General features: G+C 36.8%; 1 protein-coding gene across 2 annotated transcripts in view; it reads left to right on the top strand.

Moving 5' to 3' along the window:
• Positions 1-20123, top strand: part of llgl2 (LLGL scribble cell polarity complex component 2) — a 25323-nt gene extending 5200 nt beyond the window's left edge. The window contains exons 2-26 of one of the 2 annotated variants that reach the window (XM_059532605.1): positions 3325-3457; positions 6010-6107; positions 6556-6637; positions 7065-7180; positions 8228-8386; positions 8687-8849; positions 9688-9820; positions 10403-10457; positions 10810-10964; positions 11087-11298; positions 11553-11620; positions 12217-12370; positions 12488-12592; positions 13352-13644; positions 14751-14898; positions 15047-15197; positions 15323-15439; positions 16139-16305; positions 16383-16644; positions 16721-16883; positions 16999-17027; positions 17926-17973; positions 18361-18403; positions 18485-18546; positions 19409-20123. In XM_059532605.1, coding sequence (XP_059388588.1) covers positions 3383-3457; positions 6010-6107; positions 6556-6637; positions 7065-7180; positions 8228-8386; positions 8687-8849; positions 9688-9820; positions 10403-10457; positions 10810-10964; positions 11087-11298; positions 11553-11620; positions 12217-12370; positions 12488-12592; positions 13352-13644; positions 14751-14898; positions 15047-15197; positions 15323-15439; positions 16139-16305; positions 16383-16644; positions 16721-16883; positions 16999-17027; positions 17926-17973; positions 18361-18403; positions 18485-18546; positions 19409-19413 — 3063 coding nt within the window. In that variant the 5' untranslated portion in view covers positions 3325-3382 and the 3' untranslated portion in view covers positions 19414-20123. The remainder of the gene's footprint in view (positions 1-3324; positions 3458-6009; positions 6108-6555; positions 6638-7064; positions 7181-8227; positions 8387-8686; positions 8850-9687; positions 9821-10402; positions 10458-10809; positions 10965-11086; positions 11299-11552; positions 11621-12216; positions 12371-12487; positions 12593-13351; positions 13645-14750; positions 14899-15046; positions 15198-15322; positions 15440-16138; positions 16306-16382; positions 16645-16720; positions 16884-16998; positions 17028-17925; positions 17974-18360; positions 18404-18484; positions 18547-19408) is intronic. The other variant, XM_059532606.1, reaches the window with a different exon arrangement.
• Positions 20124-20265: the final 142 nt, after the last annotated feature.

Genomic DNA, 20265 nt, shown 5'->3' with positions numbered 1-20265 from the left:
AAGGAATTTATGAAAAATGGGATGCTTAAAAGAAATTGCATAGCATATGTAAGTAATGGGCCTAAAAATAAATAACCGTTTTCATAAAAAAAAAAAAAGGCTAAATATCTGACTTAAGATAACGGATTTAAAACAGAAGTGTGTCACGGCGCTTCATAAACCAAGTTCACAAAAAGGAAAGGATGTCGACAAACTCTGTTTGTTTGCTTTATTTTACAAGATTTTACAAATCTGAGTGCACAAATACAAGTAAACACTTTTGCGGATCATATCTTATTCCAAGTGTTTTTCACATCTATTAATTTTATAATCCTGGTACTAGAATTTTATTCAAACTTATTTGCAGCATTAAGTTTATCGATTAATCTATTAATTGATCGTTAATTTAAACGACGATCGATCATGGAAATGATAGAAAATTAACATCCCTAGTTGAGACAATAAATAAAATACTAATACATAACATTAACATTAACCTTGTGGCTTAGACCAAACTGAAATGAACAATTATTTGTTTTAATTTGTATTTTCACATTGAAACCTGCCATGTAGGCTGTAACTCAAAGGACAGCATTTGGAAATGTGCAGTTTCAAAAAATGTTGAATCTAAAAATCGTTACATAAAAAAATCTAGTATTATGTAATTCTGCCATAGTTACAGTAGGTGATTCTTTCTATGCTTCAAACTGATGTTTTCATGTTTTAGAGCTGCAGTTTAATCAATACTTCCTCTGTTAATGTACCATGGCATTTTATATTCCACTGCCATCAATCTGTCATCTGTCTGTATGGTTGAGCTGATTACGCAGAGGATTTCTTTGGTGGATTGTTAGTTCCACATGCCATTTCTCCTCATAAAGTCTATCAGTTCTTCACACAGGCCTCCTACCTCTAATTTAGACGAGCTAGAGCCGCTACTCCCACATCAATGTCCTCACATGCACCTCCACCATAATTCCTCCCAGCAGGATTCAAAACAAACTACGGTTTGTTTTTTTCTACCTCTAATTAACTTGGGATTTGTTGGATGGAGGTATAATACTGATCTCTGAGAGCAAAATTATCTGAAACTGCTTCATGAAAGGATCCCAGTGATCAAAATGGTGTTCAGAGATTGTTTTGGACTTTCTGGCTACTGTCGTTGTGAATGAATCGCGTCTTCACTCCATTCCAGCTCTCCTGCTGTGAGTTTTCCCTTATAAAGCCAAGCTCACTCTTAAGTAGAAGACCTCCCACTTTACCATTGTCCCTTAAGCTAAGCTTTACAGAGACTCTCTCTTTTTTGTTTAGTTTGTTGGCTGGTTTCTTCGGGGTCCTGTAATTCTTGGATTTCTGGTCTTAAAAATAAGGAAATAAGAGCTATTTTCCTTCCCTAGAAGTGTTTATAGCCACATGCTTGATGACTAAATGTTTTTGGCTAATAATGGCGATAATCGTTGAAATATGTGTCTGAGCCGAGTGGGGCAACTGAGTCACTGGGAAGGTTATGCTTTTAAAAGACTGGGGCTGGGGAAAAGTTCCCTTTTGCTGTTGATATGCTGATGTGATCAGCCTGGAGAAAATGTGATTAAATTATGAGGGCATTCTTGTCTAGACACGCTCTCAGTGGAGTTCTTGTGTGATGTGACGTTAATGTTACCTGGATATGTCACTCTGAATGCAGTTCTTATTGTCAATAATCAATATTGAAGACTCTGACTCAATGTTTGTTTTCTTCTTGTTTTCCTTGGCTGCATCCTTGTAGCCTCACACTTTCCTTGCAGAATTTTTCTTAGCTGCTGATGCTGTATCTATGCGTGTGTTTTATGTATACAAACATTTGCGTATAGAACGTTAGGACTACTTCCTCTTAACATGTACCATGGTAACCATAATTGTGTAGTTTTTATGGGTATTGTACAAGCAGACTATAGTTCAGTAAATTGGGGTTAGAATTTTTATTATAATTTTTTTTAATAGTTTCTGCTCATGAAGTCTGCATATATTTGATCAAAAGTACTGCCAAAACCGTACTATTGTCAAATATCTGTTAATGTAATTCATTCTTCTGACGGCAAAGCTGAAATTTCCGGTGGTTTGGTGTTCATGGAAAATGTATCACTTTTAAAAATGATTTAATAAATTTGTGGAAACCATGATAGATTTTTAGGTTTCTTTCAATAGAAAAGGCATTTATGTAAAAATAAAAACATTATGAATATCTTTCAGTATCACTTGAATAAAAATGTATTATTATTATTTATTTATTTTTTCAAAGTATGCTCTTTTTTTTTTTTTATAAAATAAAATACAGACCCCAGAGTTTTGAATGGTAGTGTATTGTGCCATTAAACTTTATATTAGGCAATAATTGAACCTAATCTAACCTAAAAAGTCTTTTGGCTTGGAATTTTTTATTTTTTTACCCAATTTATTGTCTCGCAACACTCTTTATCAACAAGCTACATGATTTGAGGTATAATTAATGTCTGTAGCTAAAACTATGTTTTGGTTTTGAAGTTATGTGCTGAAGTTTAATATTTCAGTTTCAGGTTAGGGTTAGTTTCTAACAAACATGAATTATAATAATTATTATGCTTGCATTGGTTGCCATAGTAAAATTGTTTAAGGAGCAAAATAGCTAATGGCAACTTTGTTTCCACCCACAACAAATGCAATCTGTTTCAAGCTTCGGGTGAGAGAAACTGCCGTCCATTCACAGGTTATTCTGTATTGTTATACTCTGAGTGGTCTCTTTAATGAGAAGCCAGTAGCACCCCTCCTTTCTCTGTCCATTTGAAAGAGGCTCTTTCTGATTCACTTCCCCTGAGCAACAGGTGTTTTCATCAGGTGCTGTTTGCTCAGATGACGAGAGGGACTGTAATAGCGTTCATCTCTGAACAAAAGCTGCTTCAGTCAGGACTGCAGAGATCCTTGATCTCCCTGTGGGGGCTGGGCAGAGAGAGCAGAGAGTTGTTGTGTGGAATAGTAACCCTTTGCAAAGTCAGTTTGAGTTGTGCGTCCTTTACATTGCTTCAACTTGTGCATTTTTAAAGGCATAGTTCCCAAAAATAAAATGGTCACCCTCATGTGATTCCTGACCTGACTGAATTGGTTGCATGAAACACAAAAGAAGGTGGATAATGCTCTTTTCCATACAATGAATATGAATGTTGACCATGGCTGTTAAGAGCAGTAAACTACGGATGAACTGTGACTTTAAGTCTTGATTATTCCTTTTTGTTGTCATCGCTATTCATTGGTGTAATGTATTTACATTTAATGGTTTTATTTTTGTCTGAAAAGCCAGTGATTATTAACCCTGTACCCCTCGTCTCTTGTCAGGTGGCTGAGGAGAAACCGTGCGAGAGGGCAGCGCGAGGTCCCTGCACGTCCAGGGACGATGAAGAGGTTCAGGCGTCATGGGCATGAGTCTCAAAGGGACAAGCACATACAGGATCTCTATCAGTTCAACAAGGTGATCAGTTCCACATCTTCTGTTGGATTTTTGTTTGGCTGTTACACATACACAATACTGGTTTTGTGCTATTTTTAAAGGAGCTCTCTTGCTGACTGTTTTTGACTATAAGTCGCACCTAAGTATAAGTCGCATCAGTCCAAAAATATGTCATGACGAGGTAAAAAACATATATAAGTCGCTCTGGACTAGAGGTCGACCGATATATCGGGCCGATATATTTCTTTTTTTTATATATATATATATATATATATATCGGCATCGGCCGATATCCGTGTTTAGTAGTGCCGATTTAAAGTCAGGCACGTCGGTGGAAAGTGCTGCTGCTGCCGCTGCAAGTGAAGCACCCCAATCCCAAAATTTTGGAAGATTCAATTTCACTCTGTAAATGGGGTGGAGAAGTTGGCAGCTCTAACAAACACTGAAGCGTGACGTTACCAAAGTAAACAGTCTCTGGCGTTAGTCCGCCCCGCTCACAGACAGCACCGCGCTCAGAGAGACAGCTGTCCTGGAGCTTCCCAGAACGGTGAATCACATTTGTTCGGAAGCATGGTTTGAGGCAGACAATAACCAGTTTTCCATCCAACTCATTTGTATTTAGGGATGTCAATATTCGATAATTTCCATGATCGATCGTCGTTTAAATTAAGGATCAATTAATAACCTTAATGCTGCAAAATGCGTCTGCAGTGGTATTATCATTATGTGCAAAAGCCACTGGGAAAAAAGCTTTCTCACCCGAATTAAAGAGGTTTTAGTCTGAATAAAATGCTAGTAGCATGACTGTAAAATGAATAGATGTGATTATGATCATTTGATAAAATGAAGAGAGCGCGCCATACGTTCGAGATCATTTTACTTTGTTGACTGTTTCCCGTCAAGGAGACCGCTGAAAGCGCCTCTTTAAATGATTTTGTGGTGCTCGTTGTTGTATTTTAAAACGCAACTGCAATGTTTTCAAATGACACTATAGTAGTGGTGCAACGGATCATCATTGATCTGTGTTCCGTTCGGATCAATATCTTCGGTTCGGCACACACGTGACCCGTGGATTGATTTTATGAAAAAAAAAAAAAGTTGCGCATGTTCAGTCCACACTCAGTGGTCATGGCGAGCGGAGGAACGGAGGAGCTTGAACGGCCCGCGCATTTTGGCTTCCCTGTCAGATATAATGATGAAGGAAAGAGGTTAGAGTGAAAAGATTGTGCCAGATCTTTATGAACAGGAGAAGAAAAAAAGTTGTGGATTAACTATCCCGTGCATCCTCTGTTGCGCTCACGACAGAAGGGTGGACGACCAGGGGGACGGAGAGCTATGTGACGATAAATGCTCACTTCATCACAGCAGACTGGAAGATGAGAAGTCGGGCTATTATGTTAAAAAGAAGATATTATGCCATGTGCACTTTAAGTTGATTTCATATATTTTAATTTAATAATTAAATGTTAATAGAAAAAAAGAAACGTATGTTTATTTGTCTTGGCCTTTTTTTTTTTTTTTTTTGCTGATCCGAAAAATTATCCGATCCATACGAGGACGAGCGATCGCGGGTTTGACTAGATGTATTTGGAGGTTATTGCTCACGTCTCGTTCTGCACATATCCAAATGTTTCCATTTTCGCAATGTATCTGAATGTTAAACTATAATATTTTTTTTAATGTAAACTAGACTGAAAAGATCATCCTCTTCACATGAGCAAAAACGTCCTTAGCATAACAGCAGAGTGGACCGGTATGCTACGGTCTATTTAAACTGACCAGTGTAACCTTTTAAATGTTTGGTTACTTTATTTTAATGATGAACAGACTGCGATGTAAGTTTGAAATTAGAATGCACTTTGTGTCTGTGTCATTTATACCAAACACAAATGTTGCTGGTTGCTAGTGTGTTTGCAGCACTACTGTTATTTATTTTTTATATATTTATTTATTTATATTTTTCAGTTTAATTGATTTTTATTTCTAAAATTGTATTTAAATGTATATTTAAGTTTACATTTATGTTCCAACAAACTTGAAAAATTCTACTTGATAAATGCTCTAAAACTTTTATGTAAATGATTGACTTATGTAAAACTCAGAGCAGAGTTTGTGTGGATCAGCATTTACTAAACGGAGATGATCAGAGAAACTGAAAACACTGGATCATGAGTTGCTTTTTCATATAAAAGAACACAGTTTCAGGGTTCACTCTGAACGTGCAGTGCATGTATTTATTTTAATAATTAAATCCCAGCCTTTCTGATTTGATAATTGCACTAAACCTTAATGCAATTTTGGTGTGAATTTTTGGTTAATCATGCAGCCCTACAGTTTAGAATGTTTTTGCCTTCCCTGTGAAGGGTGCATGCAATCATGCTGCCTTATAATTTGCCCAAAATGAGGCATCTTTAAAAGCAGCATAATTGTACATGTTCCATTTTGGAACAGACTTTGAAACGGCATGACTATGATATTTTTAAAATGTGAACTGCACATGTAACCCGCGTATAGCAGAGCCATTGTATATGATGTAGCATTTCTCACTCTCATTTCTCCCCTCTCTGCTTTAGACTGTTGAGCATGGCTTCCCCCATCAACCCAGTGCTCTGGGTTTCAGCCCCAGCCTGCAGCTCCTGGCCATCGGTACCAGATTAGGAGCAATCAAACTGTATCCTTCAACAACCAGAAGACATTTCCACATTTATGGGTTATTTGATTCGTGTATAACGTAACTCTTGAGTATCACATTCCATTCCCCTGTCTCTGAATCCTGAGGGCAGAGTGACTACAATGTGAAATGATGATAATGTACTGAGATTTCCTGTAGCTCATCTCGTGGTTGTTCTAGTGGCTCAGTGGTACACACCCATCATGCAGGTACTTTGAAAGGCGGAACGGTTTATATTAGTGCGTAGCGCTGATAAATTTTTTTCCCATACTATTGCGTAATTTTCTCTGTTAGTCATTTACAGAAAAGGAAATAGAAATGAGTAACTGGTATGTGGATAACATTGTGTGTCTGGTATTTAATAGTTATTTACAATTCAATATATTTTATTTAAAAAAGCAGGGTGGCGTGTAAATGGTTGCCATGTGTTTCCTTAACCAGTTTCCAGGTATGGAGCTCCAGGTGTGGAGTTCATGGGACTTCACGACGAGAATGCAGCGGTTACACAGGTGCACTTCCTGCCAAACCAGGTATGGCTTTATACTTCAATTCTGACATCTTTTGATTTCATCTGGATTTTTTTTTTTTTTTTTTAATCTTTGGGCTTCGGGATTCAGTGAATCATCAGTGGTTTTGGGTGAGGTTGTTTATTACAAAAATGTATAACACAAAGCAACTTTTTAATATGCAGAGATTAAAATGGGGGGGGGGGGGGGTTGTATCAGAAAAATATTATACAGTGGAGTTTATTTTATATCATTAGCTGTATACATCGTTTCAACAAAAAATTATATATATATATATATATATATATATATATATATATATATATATATATAAAAGTAATGTCAGTTTTTGGATAATCCACTGTGAATTAAATACGTTTATATTTTCTTTTTAATTACAAGAATAGATGAAGTGTTAATTTTTATTTGTTTATTTATTTATTAATTGTAGGTGGAGTTGGTAACATTACTGGATGACAACAGTCTGCACATGTGGACGCTTCGGGCACATAACAGCATGTCCGAGTTGCTTGAGATCGGACGTTTCACTCTCTCTGGTCCACCAGGGTGAGTCAGGAACACACACCTCAGTCTAATATTATCATGCTTGAAGATGTTTTTAACCTGCTGGGATGCTCATGAACTCACACCCAGCGAATGAGACGTGAGCACTGAATCACACTGACCCAGACTTGACTGATACTCTCTTGTCACTGAATCCATACATAGATGTACACATGCAGTCAGCTGACTTCCATGATTCAAAGTAGCTTTTTTGCAGCCTATGATGTCATATTCTATTCTCCCATGAATGGTTATTATTTCTCATACTTCTGTTATTATCCAGCAACAAGTGACAGGGTATTTTGATCTCCTAATCTGCATCTGAAGTCCCATATGCTCGTAGTATGTACTTCTAGTATGATTGTATTCCAGGTGTACTACATTCATCATGTTACCATTGTCATACCAGCATCAATTGCATGGCTTCACTGCCTTTCATAAATCCTATACTGTAAATTCATACATACTGTTTTTTGCCCCCCTATATAGTATGGAAGTATGCAAATTCAGATGCAGTATTTGATTTTGGTAGCCCAGCCCACAAAGAAATCTCATTGGTCTAATCACTTCACATGGCAGCATATTAAGCATCAGATATGTTTTGGTGGTGCCACATTTGTATGAAATTTGTAATCATAATTATTTTACATTATGTAGTCTTGTATTTATGCCTAAAAATAATTATAATTAAATATTGTAAGAGAATAAAAGATTTATAAAACATTAAACCAATTATAAGATGTTATAATAAAAATATTCATGTTTTAGTGTTTATTGGTATTGTAAAGGTATTGTAATTTATAATGATTGTTGATAAAAATACATAGAAAAAAAACATTATAAAAATACTTTATATGCCTTATAAAGGCATGGGTAAAAACTTTTAATAATGCATTATATCAAAAAAGTAAAAACAATCAATGTAGATAAACTAAAAATAAGCCAGCTTAAAGTTTAAATCCAGTGTCTAATATAAATGTAACTGGGGTAGTAGTAAAAAAGAAATCACTAGCATCATTTTGACCCGAGTCTGATGTGAAACATTGACAGTGCCCCTCCCAGTGTGACGCGGGTCACGGCGGTCCTGGCACACTCATCGGGTGAGCTGCTGCTGCTGGGCACGGAGGCAGGACACGTGTTTGTTGTGGAAGTGCCCGGCTTCAGAGAGCTGGAGGAGAACAACATCAGCGTGGAGGATGTACAGAACAGGTCAGACATCATGATGACCTGAATTATAAATTCATGCCCATAACACCTGTTACAAAATCTAGCAAAATACAAGGTTCGGTCATTTTGCATATGAACACTATTTAAAGACGACAAACTGAAAATGAACATATTTAATAGACTTAACCTCAGCTCTATAATCTCCTAATTTTTTTACACATAGAATGTACAGTCTTTAAATAGTTTAAGTGGAATGGTATAATGCAAGAGTTTCACATGTCAGAGACGACTGTTGCAGTCACGCTTTGTGATCGCTGAACTGTTCACCGCTACTTTTTCCAGAATTCCAGAGGATTATGTTGGCCGCAGGAATCTGGAGTGTGTGGAGACTCTGCATGAGAACCCACTCAACCCACGGCAGGTGCTGATTGGCTACAGCCGAGGCCTGATGGTACTGTGGGATCTGGACCGGCAGCGTCCCATCCAACACTTTCTAGGCTCACAGGTACAGTGTACTTGCAGTGTTATAGCTTCTTTATTCAGTTCAGTTCAATCCAAGTTTATTCGTATAGAGCTTTTCAGGATACAAATTGTTGCAAAAAAGCTTTACAGAAAATTGTTTCTACAATATATTTAGTCGTAGCTTATCAATGTTGACTGTGTCAGTTAATGTACACATAGCAGAAATATATGGAAAAATCTATTAAAGACGTAATCAAACAGATGGTGAACACTATTAACAGCAATTGTTATGTTACAATCCAACTTATAGCAAAATTTGGTAGTTCTGTATGTTGTATCAGGGTTGGCATCATCGGAGGTCCTCTGAGCGGTTGGCATCATCTCTTTTCAGTTGTTCTAGATCCAGGCTGGAGCTTGTGTAAATCCTAGTTACCACGGGATGTCAATAGAGACATAATTAGCATAGCTGCTGTTCCAACCAAACAAAACTGATTTGTTTAACCCAAGAATAATAATGTGCATTTGAACAGATATGATTGCAGTACAGGATTATGAAATGCTTTATTTGAATGCTTGGCATAATTCACAAAATTCACAAATAATTCTACTGATGAAAAAGAATGGGTTGAATGGTAACCACTTTCTTTTCCATAAAACTATAAACTATGTTAAAAGTTCATAAGCATGCATTGATTTATCCAATGTTGTAGCAAAAAAAAAAAAAAATGCGTGCTCATGTGACCAACTGAGAAATTCGCAAAACAGCAACCAGTGTGAAGAATGAGTCTGGAACCCTGCTGTAGAGGAAGTAACAGTACAATTGTAATCTTTATCACTTCTAAGAGGAGGCTTGTAATGGTTTCTTTTTGTGTCCTCTGCAGCAACTAGAGAGTGTTTGGTGGATGGAGGACGGTAGGAACATACTCAGTTCCCATAGTGATGGGAGCTACTGCCAGTGGACGGTGACCGGTGAGGATCCGCAGATGGAGCCTGAGAAACAGGAGACGCCGTATGGTGAGACCTCGCTTGTCACTTGTGTTTTGTTACAACAGTAACAGTATTTTTGGACTGATGCGACTTATACTCAGGTGCGACTTATAGTCCGAAAAATACGGTGTGTGTGTGTGTATATGTATATATATATATAATTTCTTAATGTTTTTGAAAGTTGTATACATAAAAGTATTTACTTTTTTTTCTAAAAGGATAACATTTTTACTGATCTCAAACTTCTGAATGGTAGTGTATTTCCACCATATTGGATCTGTAATATGACCTACAATGGTTGCCATATCTCTGTCCGTTGCCATTTACAAATATGACGACTAGTGTTGACGAATAGGGAAGTAGGGAAATTCAAGCTCTGGTCTAATGAAAAGCCTTGAAGTCTCCTGCCTACATAGTTAGCATCCTAACTGTTAAAAAGTGGAGTAACGTTGTTGCCTACCATTCTGGGCCTAATATTATGCCTAAAATGTTTGCTTGATCGTAATCTCACAAGGTTTTGGAACAAAGCCTCTGTTATCCACTTGTAAAATATATTCATAGTGAGCTGTCTTTCCTTAATTCCTTTTAATGAACAATATCTTCACACAGGTTCCTTCCCCTGCAAGGCCATATCCAAAGTTATACAGCTGCCATCAAAACAAGGGTGAGTATATTCCTTATTAGACAATACTGTGAGTGTTCACTCGCTGATGTTGAGACGGGTGTGTTTGCTTGTGGTGTCAATAACCCAGAGTGCTTCACCATGACTCACACAGTCCATGTGGTTAATATTTAAACCTTCCATAGACGTTCATATGTTCCGCTCAGCAGTAATGCTTTTTCTTTTACTGATAATCTCTATCCTATTTTATCATAATGTTGCTTTATTGTTCTCTTTTTCTTTAAAATATTTGAAACCGCTGATTTGGAAAGTTTTGGAAGAGCCAAGGAGAATTTGTCATTTAGTAAACTATTCCTTCTCCAAAGTAATGTCTTTTGTCCTTTCCCCGTCCCAGTCCCCCTTTCCTCATCTTCAGCGGAGGGATGCCGAGGGCCAGTTACGGGGACAGACACTGCATCTCAGTCATCCATAGCAAAACCCACGAGGCGCTGGACTTCACCTCACGCATTATCGACTTCTTCGTCATTCGCGAGGGAGAGAACAACAGAGGTAGAGAGAGATGCTCCCAAACACACGGTTTTGGTTCATTTACATGTTTCTAAATCACATTTTATCTGCGCTACTATAGGTTCACTTCCTCTAAATGGTCTAACTGTGTGTCTGTGTCACAGGTGAGCCGAGCGCTCTTGTGGTTTTGGTGGAGGAGGAGCTGATTGTGGTGGATCTGCAGACTGAGGGGTGGCCCGTCATCCAGACGCCCTACCTCGTGCCATTACACTGTTCAGCCATCACCTGCTCGCACCACGTCTCCTCCATCCCGCTCAAACTGTGGGAGAGAGTGCAAGCTGCGGGAGCCCAGCAGAATACACTCTACTCCAAGAAGGTTAGAAACCATATGCACACACAAATACAGAAATATTTAGCTCAGATCACATTACCAGAAAGAGAGTGCTCACTCCAACCCCCAGTTGCTGGGTTAAATGTTAACTACAGTTGGCTTCAGAAGACTTCAACAACTGTTTCAAGTGTTGATTCTGTGTGGCAGCACCATAGATGTCTCTAATCACTGACCTTGATCACTTTTCACTTTTATTGAGCCATTCAATTCTTGATTCTTGTAAATCTGTCTTTTTGTAGCCTTGGCCTATAAATGGAGGCCAGAATCTTGCCCCAGACCCTCCCCAGAGAGACTTGCTCTTGACAGGGTAAGTAGACCTGTGTAAGCTAATGCTATCGATCTTGGTGTGCCTTTACTCCAGTCTTCACATAATCCTTTGAGTAATCATTCTAATAGGCTGATTTTCTGCTCTGGATAAAGTTCTTCTAATTATTATCAGTGATGAAAACCGCTGTTCGGTCTAATATTTTTGTGGAAACTTTATATATATATATATATATATATATATATATATATATATATGTGTGTATATATATATGTATATATATATATATATCATCATTTGTATCAGATAATAAAAACTGGGAAGTTCAGATATTTGTTCTTATTTTGCCTATTGGATTATTTTAATTTTTAAAAGCTGAGTATTAGTCCAGTAATTCTCCTTTTTTTTCTTTAAAGCTAGTTATTCATAGCTTTGAAACAACCTGTTGGTACTGTTTAAAATATGTTTGCTCAATACAGCTGGGTTTTTCCCTTTTCATGAAAATTGTGTGAAATAACAAGGAAAAATGTTGTGTTAAGACGCTGTAATGGATTTGCATGTAAGGAATGAGGAATTGATGATTAAAATGTAACTTACCTTTCACTTAAAATATTTTGTATCCTCCTTTCTTTTGAAAGGCATGAAGATGGCACTGTGCGTTTCTGGGATGCCTCAGGGGTCTGTCTTTACCCCATGTACAAGCTCAGCACAGCGGGAGTCTTCCTCACAGACGCCGACCCAAATGACAACATGAACCAGGGCAGTGAGGGAGAGTGGCCCCCGTTCCGCAAGGTCTGGTTTGACTGACACTTACTTCTAGAAGTATTATCACTCACACTTCTACTTGGCACAGTTACTGATTTCATCAGGCATTTGATTCTGTGTATTTATTGTTTTTATAAATATCAGGTGGGCTGCTTTGACCCGTATAGCGACGACCCTCGGCTTGGCATTCAGAAGATCCACCTGTGTAAATACAGCGGATATCTCACAGTGGCTGGAACTGCAGGACAAGTGCGTTTTAATGGGGGAGTTTAAGGGAAGACATACATCATTAAAGAAAACAATATTAAAATGTTACCTTTTGTTCAGTGGTTACATAATCTACTACATCTGCAACAAGGCTGCATTTATACTCTGTAAAAACAGTAATAATGTGAAATTCTTACACTTTAAATATAGCTTAACATGTACTTTATTCCTGTTACATCAAAGCAGAATTTTCAGCATCATAACTCCAGTCTTCAGTGTAAAATGATCATCAAAAATCATTATAATATGCCTAATTGGTGCTCAAGAAGCATTTAATCAATGTTGAAAACAGAATAACGTTTTAGAAGATTCGCATTTATTTAAAATCAAAATCATTCTTAACATTACAAATGTAATTTTAGTCCATTTTAATCAATTTAACGAATCCTTGCTAAGAAAAAATAAATGAAACCTTGATTGACGCTTATGAAGCTGTACGTCTATGAATCTATTCTCACTTCCTTGTGCTGAAGATCTGATCTCTTTTCCAGTTCACCCAGTTCTCAGAATTTTTACTGGCTGTTGATAATTAATCACGAGAGAGAACTTGACTGAAGCACTTAACTGATTATTAACAGTCCACTTCACATTATGTCTTCCGTATGGAAATGAGCTTGGTGAAAAGCCACTCTTCAGGATCTTGTCCTTTGTCCGAACTACTGAAATGTGAATGTTGCTGTAAGGACATGTATGAACAGTGACTGTCACAGTAATTTCTCTCTTTGTCTTCCTCCCTCTCAGATTCTGGTTTTGGAGCTGAATGATGAGGCTGCCGAGCAGACGGTCGAGGCTACAGTGGTGGACCTGCTGCAGGGTCAGGAGGGCTTCCGCTGGAAGGGCCAGGCACGTCTAGACGTGCGGGAGGAGCCGGTGCTGTTCCCTCCAGGCTTCCAGCCCTTCGCTCTAGTGCAGTGCCAGCCGCCCGCTGTGGTCACTGCAATCGCTCTCCATTCAGAATGGAAACTGGTGGCCTTCGGGACCAGCCATGGCTTTGGTTTCTATGACTACCACCAGAGGAACAACATCTTGGTCAAGTGAGAAGAACAACATTTTAAATAGCGTTCCAGTTTTATTAGTTCAAAAGACTGCTTTGTAACTATTGAAAAAAGCAGACTTACCACAAATGAACATTAGGGAATAACCTGTAAGATAACTTCAAACTTATGTTGTTTTATTTGGTTCAGACTGATGATGAGTGTTCATGATGTTCATCACAATAGTCTAATTAAAGAAAAGTTCCCTTGAAAAAGAGAAGTCTTTATTATAGCTACAGTGTTAGTCACCATTGTGTACTTTTATCATGATAAAAGGGGAATTAAAAAAGTTAAATATGGAAAAACAGCAGTCTGATTCAATTATCATATGATAGACTGGCTTTTCATTTAAATAATTTATATTAAACATGTTAAAAATTAAACCATATTGTTTTATTTATATTTCTTATGTGATGCAGGTCAAATGTAATGTTTTACACATTTAAAATAATAGAAAAGTAGTAAAAACTATAAAATGTTTTTTATTGACCAAAAATAAAACTATTCAAATGTTTGGGTTCAGTAAGGTTTGGTTTAAGGTTATTTTTATTTTTAATTTTTTTTAAAGAAGTCTCTTATGCCCACCGATGCTACATTTGATCAAAATAGTTTTTTTTTATATCACAAATTTAAAATAAGTTTTTTCTTTTAATATGTATTTATAATATTTCTTCTTCTTATTATTATTATTATCAGTGAAAATGGATTAATATTTTTATTAATGCTGTGATACATTTTTGTACCAGGTTTGATGAACAAAGTTCAAATAACATTTATTTGAAATTGAAGTCTTTTGTTACATTATTGTCTTTAATGACACTTTTGATCATTTTAATGCATTCTTAATAAAAGTATGAATAAAAAAATAAAAAATTATTAAAAAAAGGGTCTTGAAAATTGCAACCTTTTGACTTGATATCAATCAATTTAAAAGAAAATGTAATATTAAAATAATTTTAAGCCTTTTATTTCTGAGCCCAAACTTTTCCTTTAAATTGTTTGGATCAAGACTCTGTTAAGATTATTTCAAACACAAATTCTATTAGTTGTGTTTTTCTTCCTGCAGACTTTGAGCATGCTAATAGTTGTTTGCTGTCCATTTGCAGGTGCACCCTAAACCCCAGTGACCAGGTGGCCATGGAGGGGCCGCTCTCACGCGTCAAGTCCATCAAGAAGTCCTTGCGGCAGTCCTTCCGCAGGATTCGCCGCAGCCGGGTTTCCATGCGAAAACACCACACTAACAACGCAGCTAAGGTACATATCAGCTCTCTTTTTCTCTAATGCTGCAGTCTTTCACCCGACAAATTAATAGACTTCATGCATGCCGTTATTTCAGCTGCGGTTAGCATTGCATAATTCAGAGTTGTTGAAAGGGTGGTGAATATCAGCAATTTTTCTGCAGCTGCAAGAGATCAACGCCAGGCTGGAGGCCGAAGCTCTGCAGGAGATGGAGCTGGCACCTGTACAGAGAAAGATTGAAGCCCGTTCCTCTGACGACTCCTTCACGGGCCTCGTCAGAACACTCTACTTTGCAGATACATTCATTAGTGATAGTGAGTGCCGCAATGTTTCTAATTCTTAAATATATGGTTATGTTTCCCATTATTGCCGCTGTGTCCTCTCAGATGGCAAGTGTGTGACTAGCAGAAGACCTTCATGATCTTTCTCTCGTTCTCAGGTTCTCACTGTACGCCCTCGCTGTGGGCAGGAACCAATGGTGGAGCTGTTTTTGCGTATGTCCTCCGTGTCCCATCATTGGAACGAAGGGCGGAGGATCCAGTGGTGGCTCATGCAGGTAAATGGAAAATTATAATATATATAAACATTTAATAAAAGCATTTCTGCTCCAAAGCAGATGGACAAAGACAAAGATTCTAATAAATCACTTAATAAATGTATCTATTGAACATTGGTTTCTTTGTGAATAACATTGTTGCTTGGGTTTGTAAAAGCAATAGACCACATTCCGACTCTCTGTTAGTAATTATACCACAGTAAAGTGTGAATTCTTGCATATTGTTTTTTTTTTTTATACCCACAAATATTTACTATTGTTAAAATATTTTTTAAAGAAATAAATACTTTAAATGCTTTTTATTATTAATACCTTTTTCTTTTTATTTTAAATAAGTCATGTTCCTTTTGATCTCTCTATTTATCAAAGTATCAGTTTTCCACAAAATATTAATCAGCACAATTATCATATTAGAAAGTTTCTGATGGATTATTTGACACTAAATACAGTAAATTCAGCTTTGCCATCACAGGAATAAATTATATTTTAAAATATACTGAAATAGAGAAACGGCTATTTTTCATATTTCTCAATATTACTGTTTTCCTGTGTTTTTGGTCAAATACATTTTGCCTTGGTGAGCATAAATTGTATTGACCCCTAAGTTTTGAACAGTACTGTGCACAAAACCCATTATATAAAAAGTTGAATGTTTACATAAACAGATCTTCTATAAAAAAAGTGCTTCTCTGTTACCAGCTAAAGAGATTCAGTTGATGCATCGTGCTCCAGTCGTGGGTTTGGTGGTCTTGGATGGCAAGGGTGCCCCTCTCCCCGAGCCTTTGGAGGTGGCCCATGATTTGGCGCGCAGTCCTGAAATGCACGGTTCTCATCACCTATTGGTTGTGTCAGAGGAGCAATTTAAGGTGAGAATTTAAACCACACTACTTATTCTTCCTCCATTGCCGACATAGATTGTCTTATTGTATTTGTGTGTACACAGCTGTTTACGCTGCCTAAAGTGAGCAGTAAATCAAAGCTGAAGCTGACAGCGGTCGACGGCTCTCGTGTTCGCCGTGTGGGTGTGGCTTGGTTTGGCTCTCGGACCGATGAACAGTTAGAGAGCAGCCTGGTGGTGCTGACCAATCAGGGTGAGCTACACGTCATCTCTTTGCCTTCCATCAAAATGATGGTCCACTATCCTTGCATACGAAGAGAAGACGTCAGTGGAATAGCATCCTGTGTGTTCACCAAATATGGCCAAGGTAGGAAACGCTCACTTTTACAAAGTGCATTTAAGCATGAATCTCCTCTGAAACTCTTTGTCTGGTCATCTTTCAGGATTTTATCTGATGTCCCCTTCTGAGTTTGAGCGGTTTTCTCTCTCCACCCGCTGGGTGGTGGAGCCGCGCTGTCTGGTTGAGGCTCCTCTCCAGATGAGGCCCAAGAACCCATCGAGTCCCATCCACAGGGACCAGCCAGATGGAGTACCTACTGAACACAGGTGTGTGTGTAGTTGTGTTATAGTTCAGAATTCCTTTATTCCTTTCCTGTTATTAAGGATTGACAAAAGTGTTTCTATATTGATGTTTGTTTGTTTCTTTGTTCTGTCTTTCTAGAAATGTAAAAAGGGAGAGTGAAGGATATGGTGAGATTCAGTGTGCTTTTTCCAAATCTGTGTGAATTGTGCAAACTAAGCATCCAATACTAAAAAATGCATGTTCTTTAGTGCTTTGTTGAAGTCACTCATGCAAAAGACTTTAGTCTGTACTTACGGACACAATCCGTAATTGATGACACAAGGCCACATTAATACTTGGAATTTTGTTAAAAACAAAAGTTGTATATATTATCAGCCCCAAAAACATACTGGTGTCATACATTATAATTCGTCCCGTCAAACAATTAATCATGATTAATTACATCCAAAATAAAAAAAATGTATGTGTTTGTTAGAAATTATCTATGTAAATGTATTCTGTATATATAAATGCGCGCACACACACGTGTATATAAGAAAAATATAATATCATTATATATAAAATATTTAAATTTATTTATATATATATATATATATTTTTTTTTTTTTTTCTTTTAAATATGCATGTGTGTTTTAATATTTACAAAAATATACTCTAAAAAGAAACTTATTTTGGATATGATGAATTGTTTGACAGCACTAATTATAATTCAGCCTTTAAGTGAACTCATAATTTTGAGTTTTGCACATGATTAGACAAACTGACCAATCACGATCAAGTATTCTAAAGTTAGAAGTTGATTAGGTGCAAGGCAGTGTTTCCTTATATTATATCAATATTAATTTTTTTGTTTTGTAAAAAACTACGAAAAAATTAACAAATCACTTAAGGAAACTAAAAAAATATTAAAAATAAAATCTGAATTTGAGATATTTATGAATACATTACGGTTTATAAATAATGTTGTGGCTTGCCAGTTGCATCAATTATGAATTGTATTCATAACTCCTCCTCAGTGTGTTTGCAAGCTTTGGCCTGACTGATCAATGTGCTTGTGTGTTCCAGAGAATTCTGCTAGACAAGTAATGGAGCATGCTTTGCTCAACGATGAGAGTGAGTACACGAGGATCAGCAGTTAGACAGCATATTACAGAGTAGTTTAGAAGTAAAGAGCAGTGTCAGATTGTTTATATCTCTGCTTGCTGTGGATGTGTGACATGCAGATGACATGCAAATGCCTTGAAACAATAATCTAAACATGCTGTATGTTTTCAATAATCAGTGCAGTCATGTGTGCATGTTCTGTAACACTCCCATTTGCCTGCACAATAATATTGTTGTATTAATACCTGTGGAAAAGTCTTGATTTGTTGTTTATGAACAGAAGAACTAGATTTTCCACTGAGGACAGTGTTTGCTGGACTAGTTTTATAGTGTCTGAATAGAATTTGCAGGAAAGTATTTGTGTATTTGTTTGATTCACATCTTGCTTTAACACAGGAGTGCTTCAGGAGATCCAGAAGTCTCTAGAAGGAGATCAAACGTAAGAAGGTTTAATTGAATGTATATTAATATGCATTAAAACCCGTACAGTTTGAATAATCTGCCAATTGTTTGTTTAAAGGACGTTCCTAGAGAACAATCTCAAGACAAAGCCAAAAGCAAGCAATGTGCTAAGCAATGGAGGTAATTATTTTCTGTTCCTGATTAGCATAAATTGGTATTCTGCATTTGAATAATAATATGGTAACCAGCAAGTATTTGAGAGAATGGTGATCATCAAGTTTCAAGGAAGGTCGTTTTAGCAATGTTTAAAATGCAGATCTTCCTTTGGCTTCCGACATATTTTACATTTCTTTGGTTGGAACAGTTCATTATCACATGCAAAGAAAATGTTTTATTATTTCTGTCTTTATTATTTATTATTGTATCCGTCTCAAAGAAATGTTCTATTCTCCCATCTTTAAAAATATATATTTTTGACAATAAAATAACAATAATACTTTGCATGTGATAATAATATAATAATAATTTTATATAAGATCTGGGTTACATAGCCTACAGTGTGATGAATGGAAAATTGTCTAAAATATTTATAATGACTGAGTAGATGAGAATGTTTATCAAAATATCACTAGAATTTATATTAGAGACAGCAATAATAATAATAGTTAAATGTAACTCCTCTTGGAAAATTATTTTGGACTCTTGTTTATTTGTATCAGCTGGGTTACATTAGTGTGAATGTAAATGGAATGATACTGAAAAGAGAATTTGATGTTAAATGTGTAAATAGCCAAGAAAAATTCTCTTTAAAATGTTATTGTTGAGATTTACAGTGTTGTTAATGGTATTCTACAATGTTGTGCATATGTATGAGAAAATCATTTTCTATTTGTTTAAGTGAATATATTACTTTGTGCACTACATTTGTAACTGACACATGCCATGTCATAATTATTTCTAATACTTAATTGAAATTGTCATCCAAAATGTAACAAGTTGTTATATGTTCATTTTGCCTCTCTGCTTGCTGCTGTGTCCACAGATTGAGCCTTTAATTCCCAGTGCCTGAACGATTCTGGATGCGCTCTTCATTCCAGACTTGCTTCCGATCTGAACACTACTGTTAGAACCACTACTGAACCATGAGAAAGCCTTGCCCTGGAGAGATAACCTCCCACTCAAGAGCTTCTACTCCCAGAGAAAGGAGAGCGAGGGACCACCATCTGTGCCTGCTACGACCAAACACTGTATCTCCACTAAACCCATTACATGCTGACCAACCGCCATTCACACCGTCTGCATCTGCGTCTGCACAGTTCACTGCAGTGGCGTTTGAAAGACTGCCAATCTTGTTTTTAACCATTTTAAAATGCATGATTTTTCTTTTCTGTCAGATTGAGAACCTCAGAATTTCCATAGATGGTGTATAATAGCTGGATAAAGACACCATTAGCTGTGTAATTAGGGTAGGACGACAAGGCAACATTAGCACTAGGTGTTAATAAGCCACATCCACATTTTAAACCCTACTGAGTATTCCAGAGCAAGTAGTGTTGCCTTTCCCCGTCCACACCAATGAGAACAGTGACTAGACAAAAGTTCTTATAGGTACTTGGACACTACTGTGTAGTTCATATGCTGAAGTTTCTAGGGTGTACAGCTTTCTGAGGGGCTAGGTTTTTATTTTGTTTTTTTAATGTAAAGCATTTCTGTTATGCCAATAATGAATGATGTAATTTAGGAATGTAATTTTAAAATATTGTAGTCAAATGTTTTAATATATGTGTATATGAAAATTCATACCCGTTTTGAATGCTGGGTTCCTTTTACGGAGGGCTGTATTTTCTGATCCAAGGAAATATTTTGGTACTGTCTCCTGAAATGCTTTTAGCGTTTTCT

The sequence above is a fragment of the Carassius carassius genome, chromosome 40, assembly GCF_963082965.1.
Source record: "Carassius carassius chromosome 40, fCarCar2.1, whole genome shotgun sequence".
Taxonomy (NCBI): Eukaryota; Metazoa; Chordata; class Actinopteri; order Cypriniformes; family Cyprinidae; genus Carassius; species Carassius carassius.
Note: the sequence above shows the minus strand (reverse complement) of the source record. Positions and strands in the feature narration are given on the sequence as shown.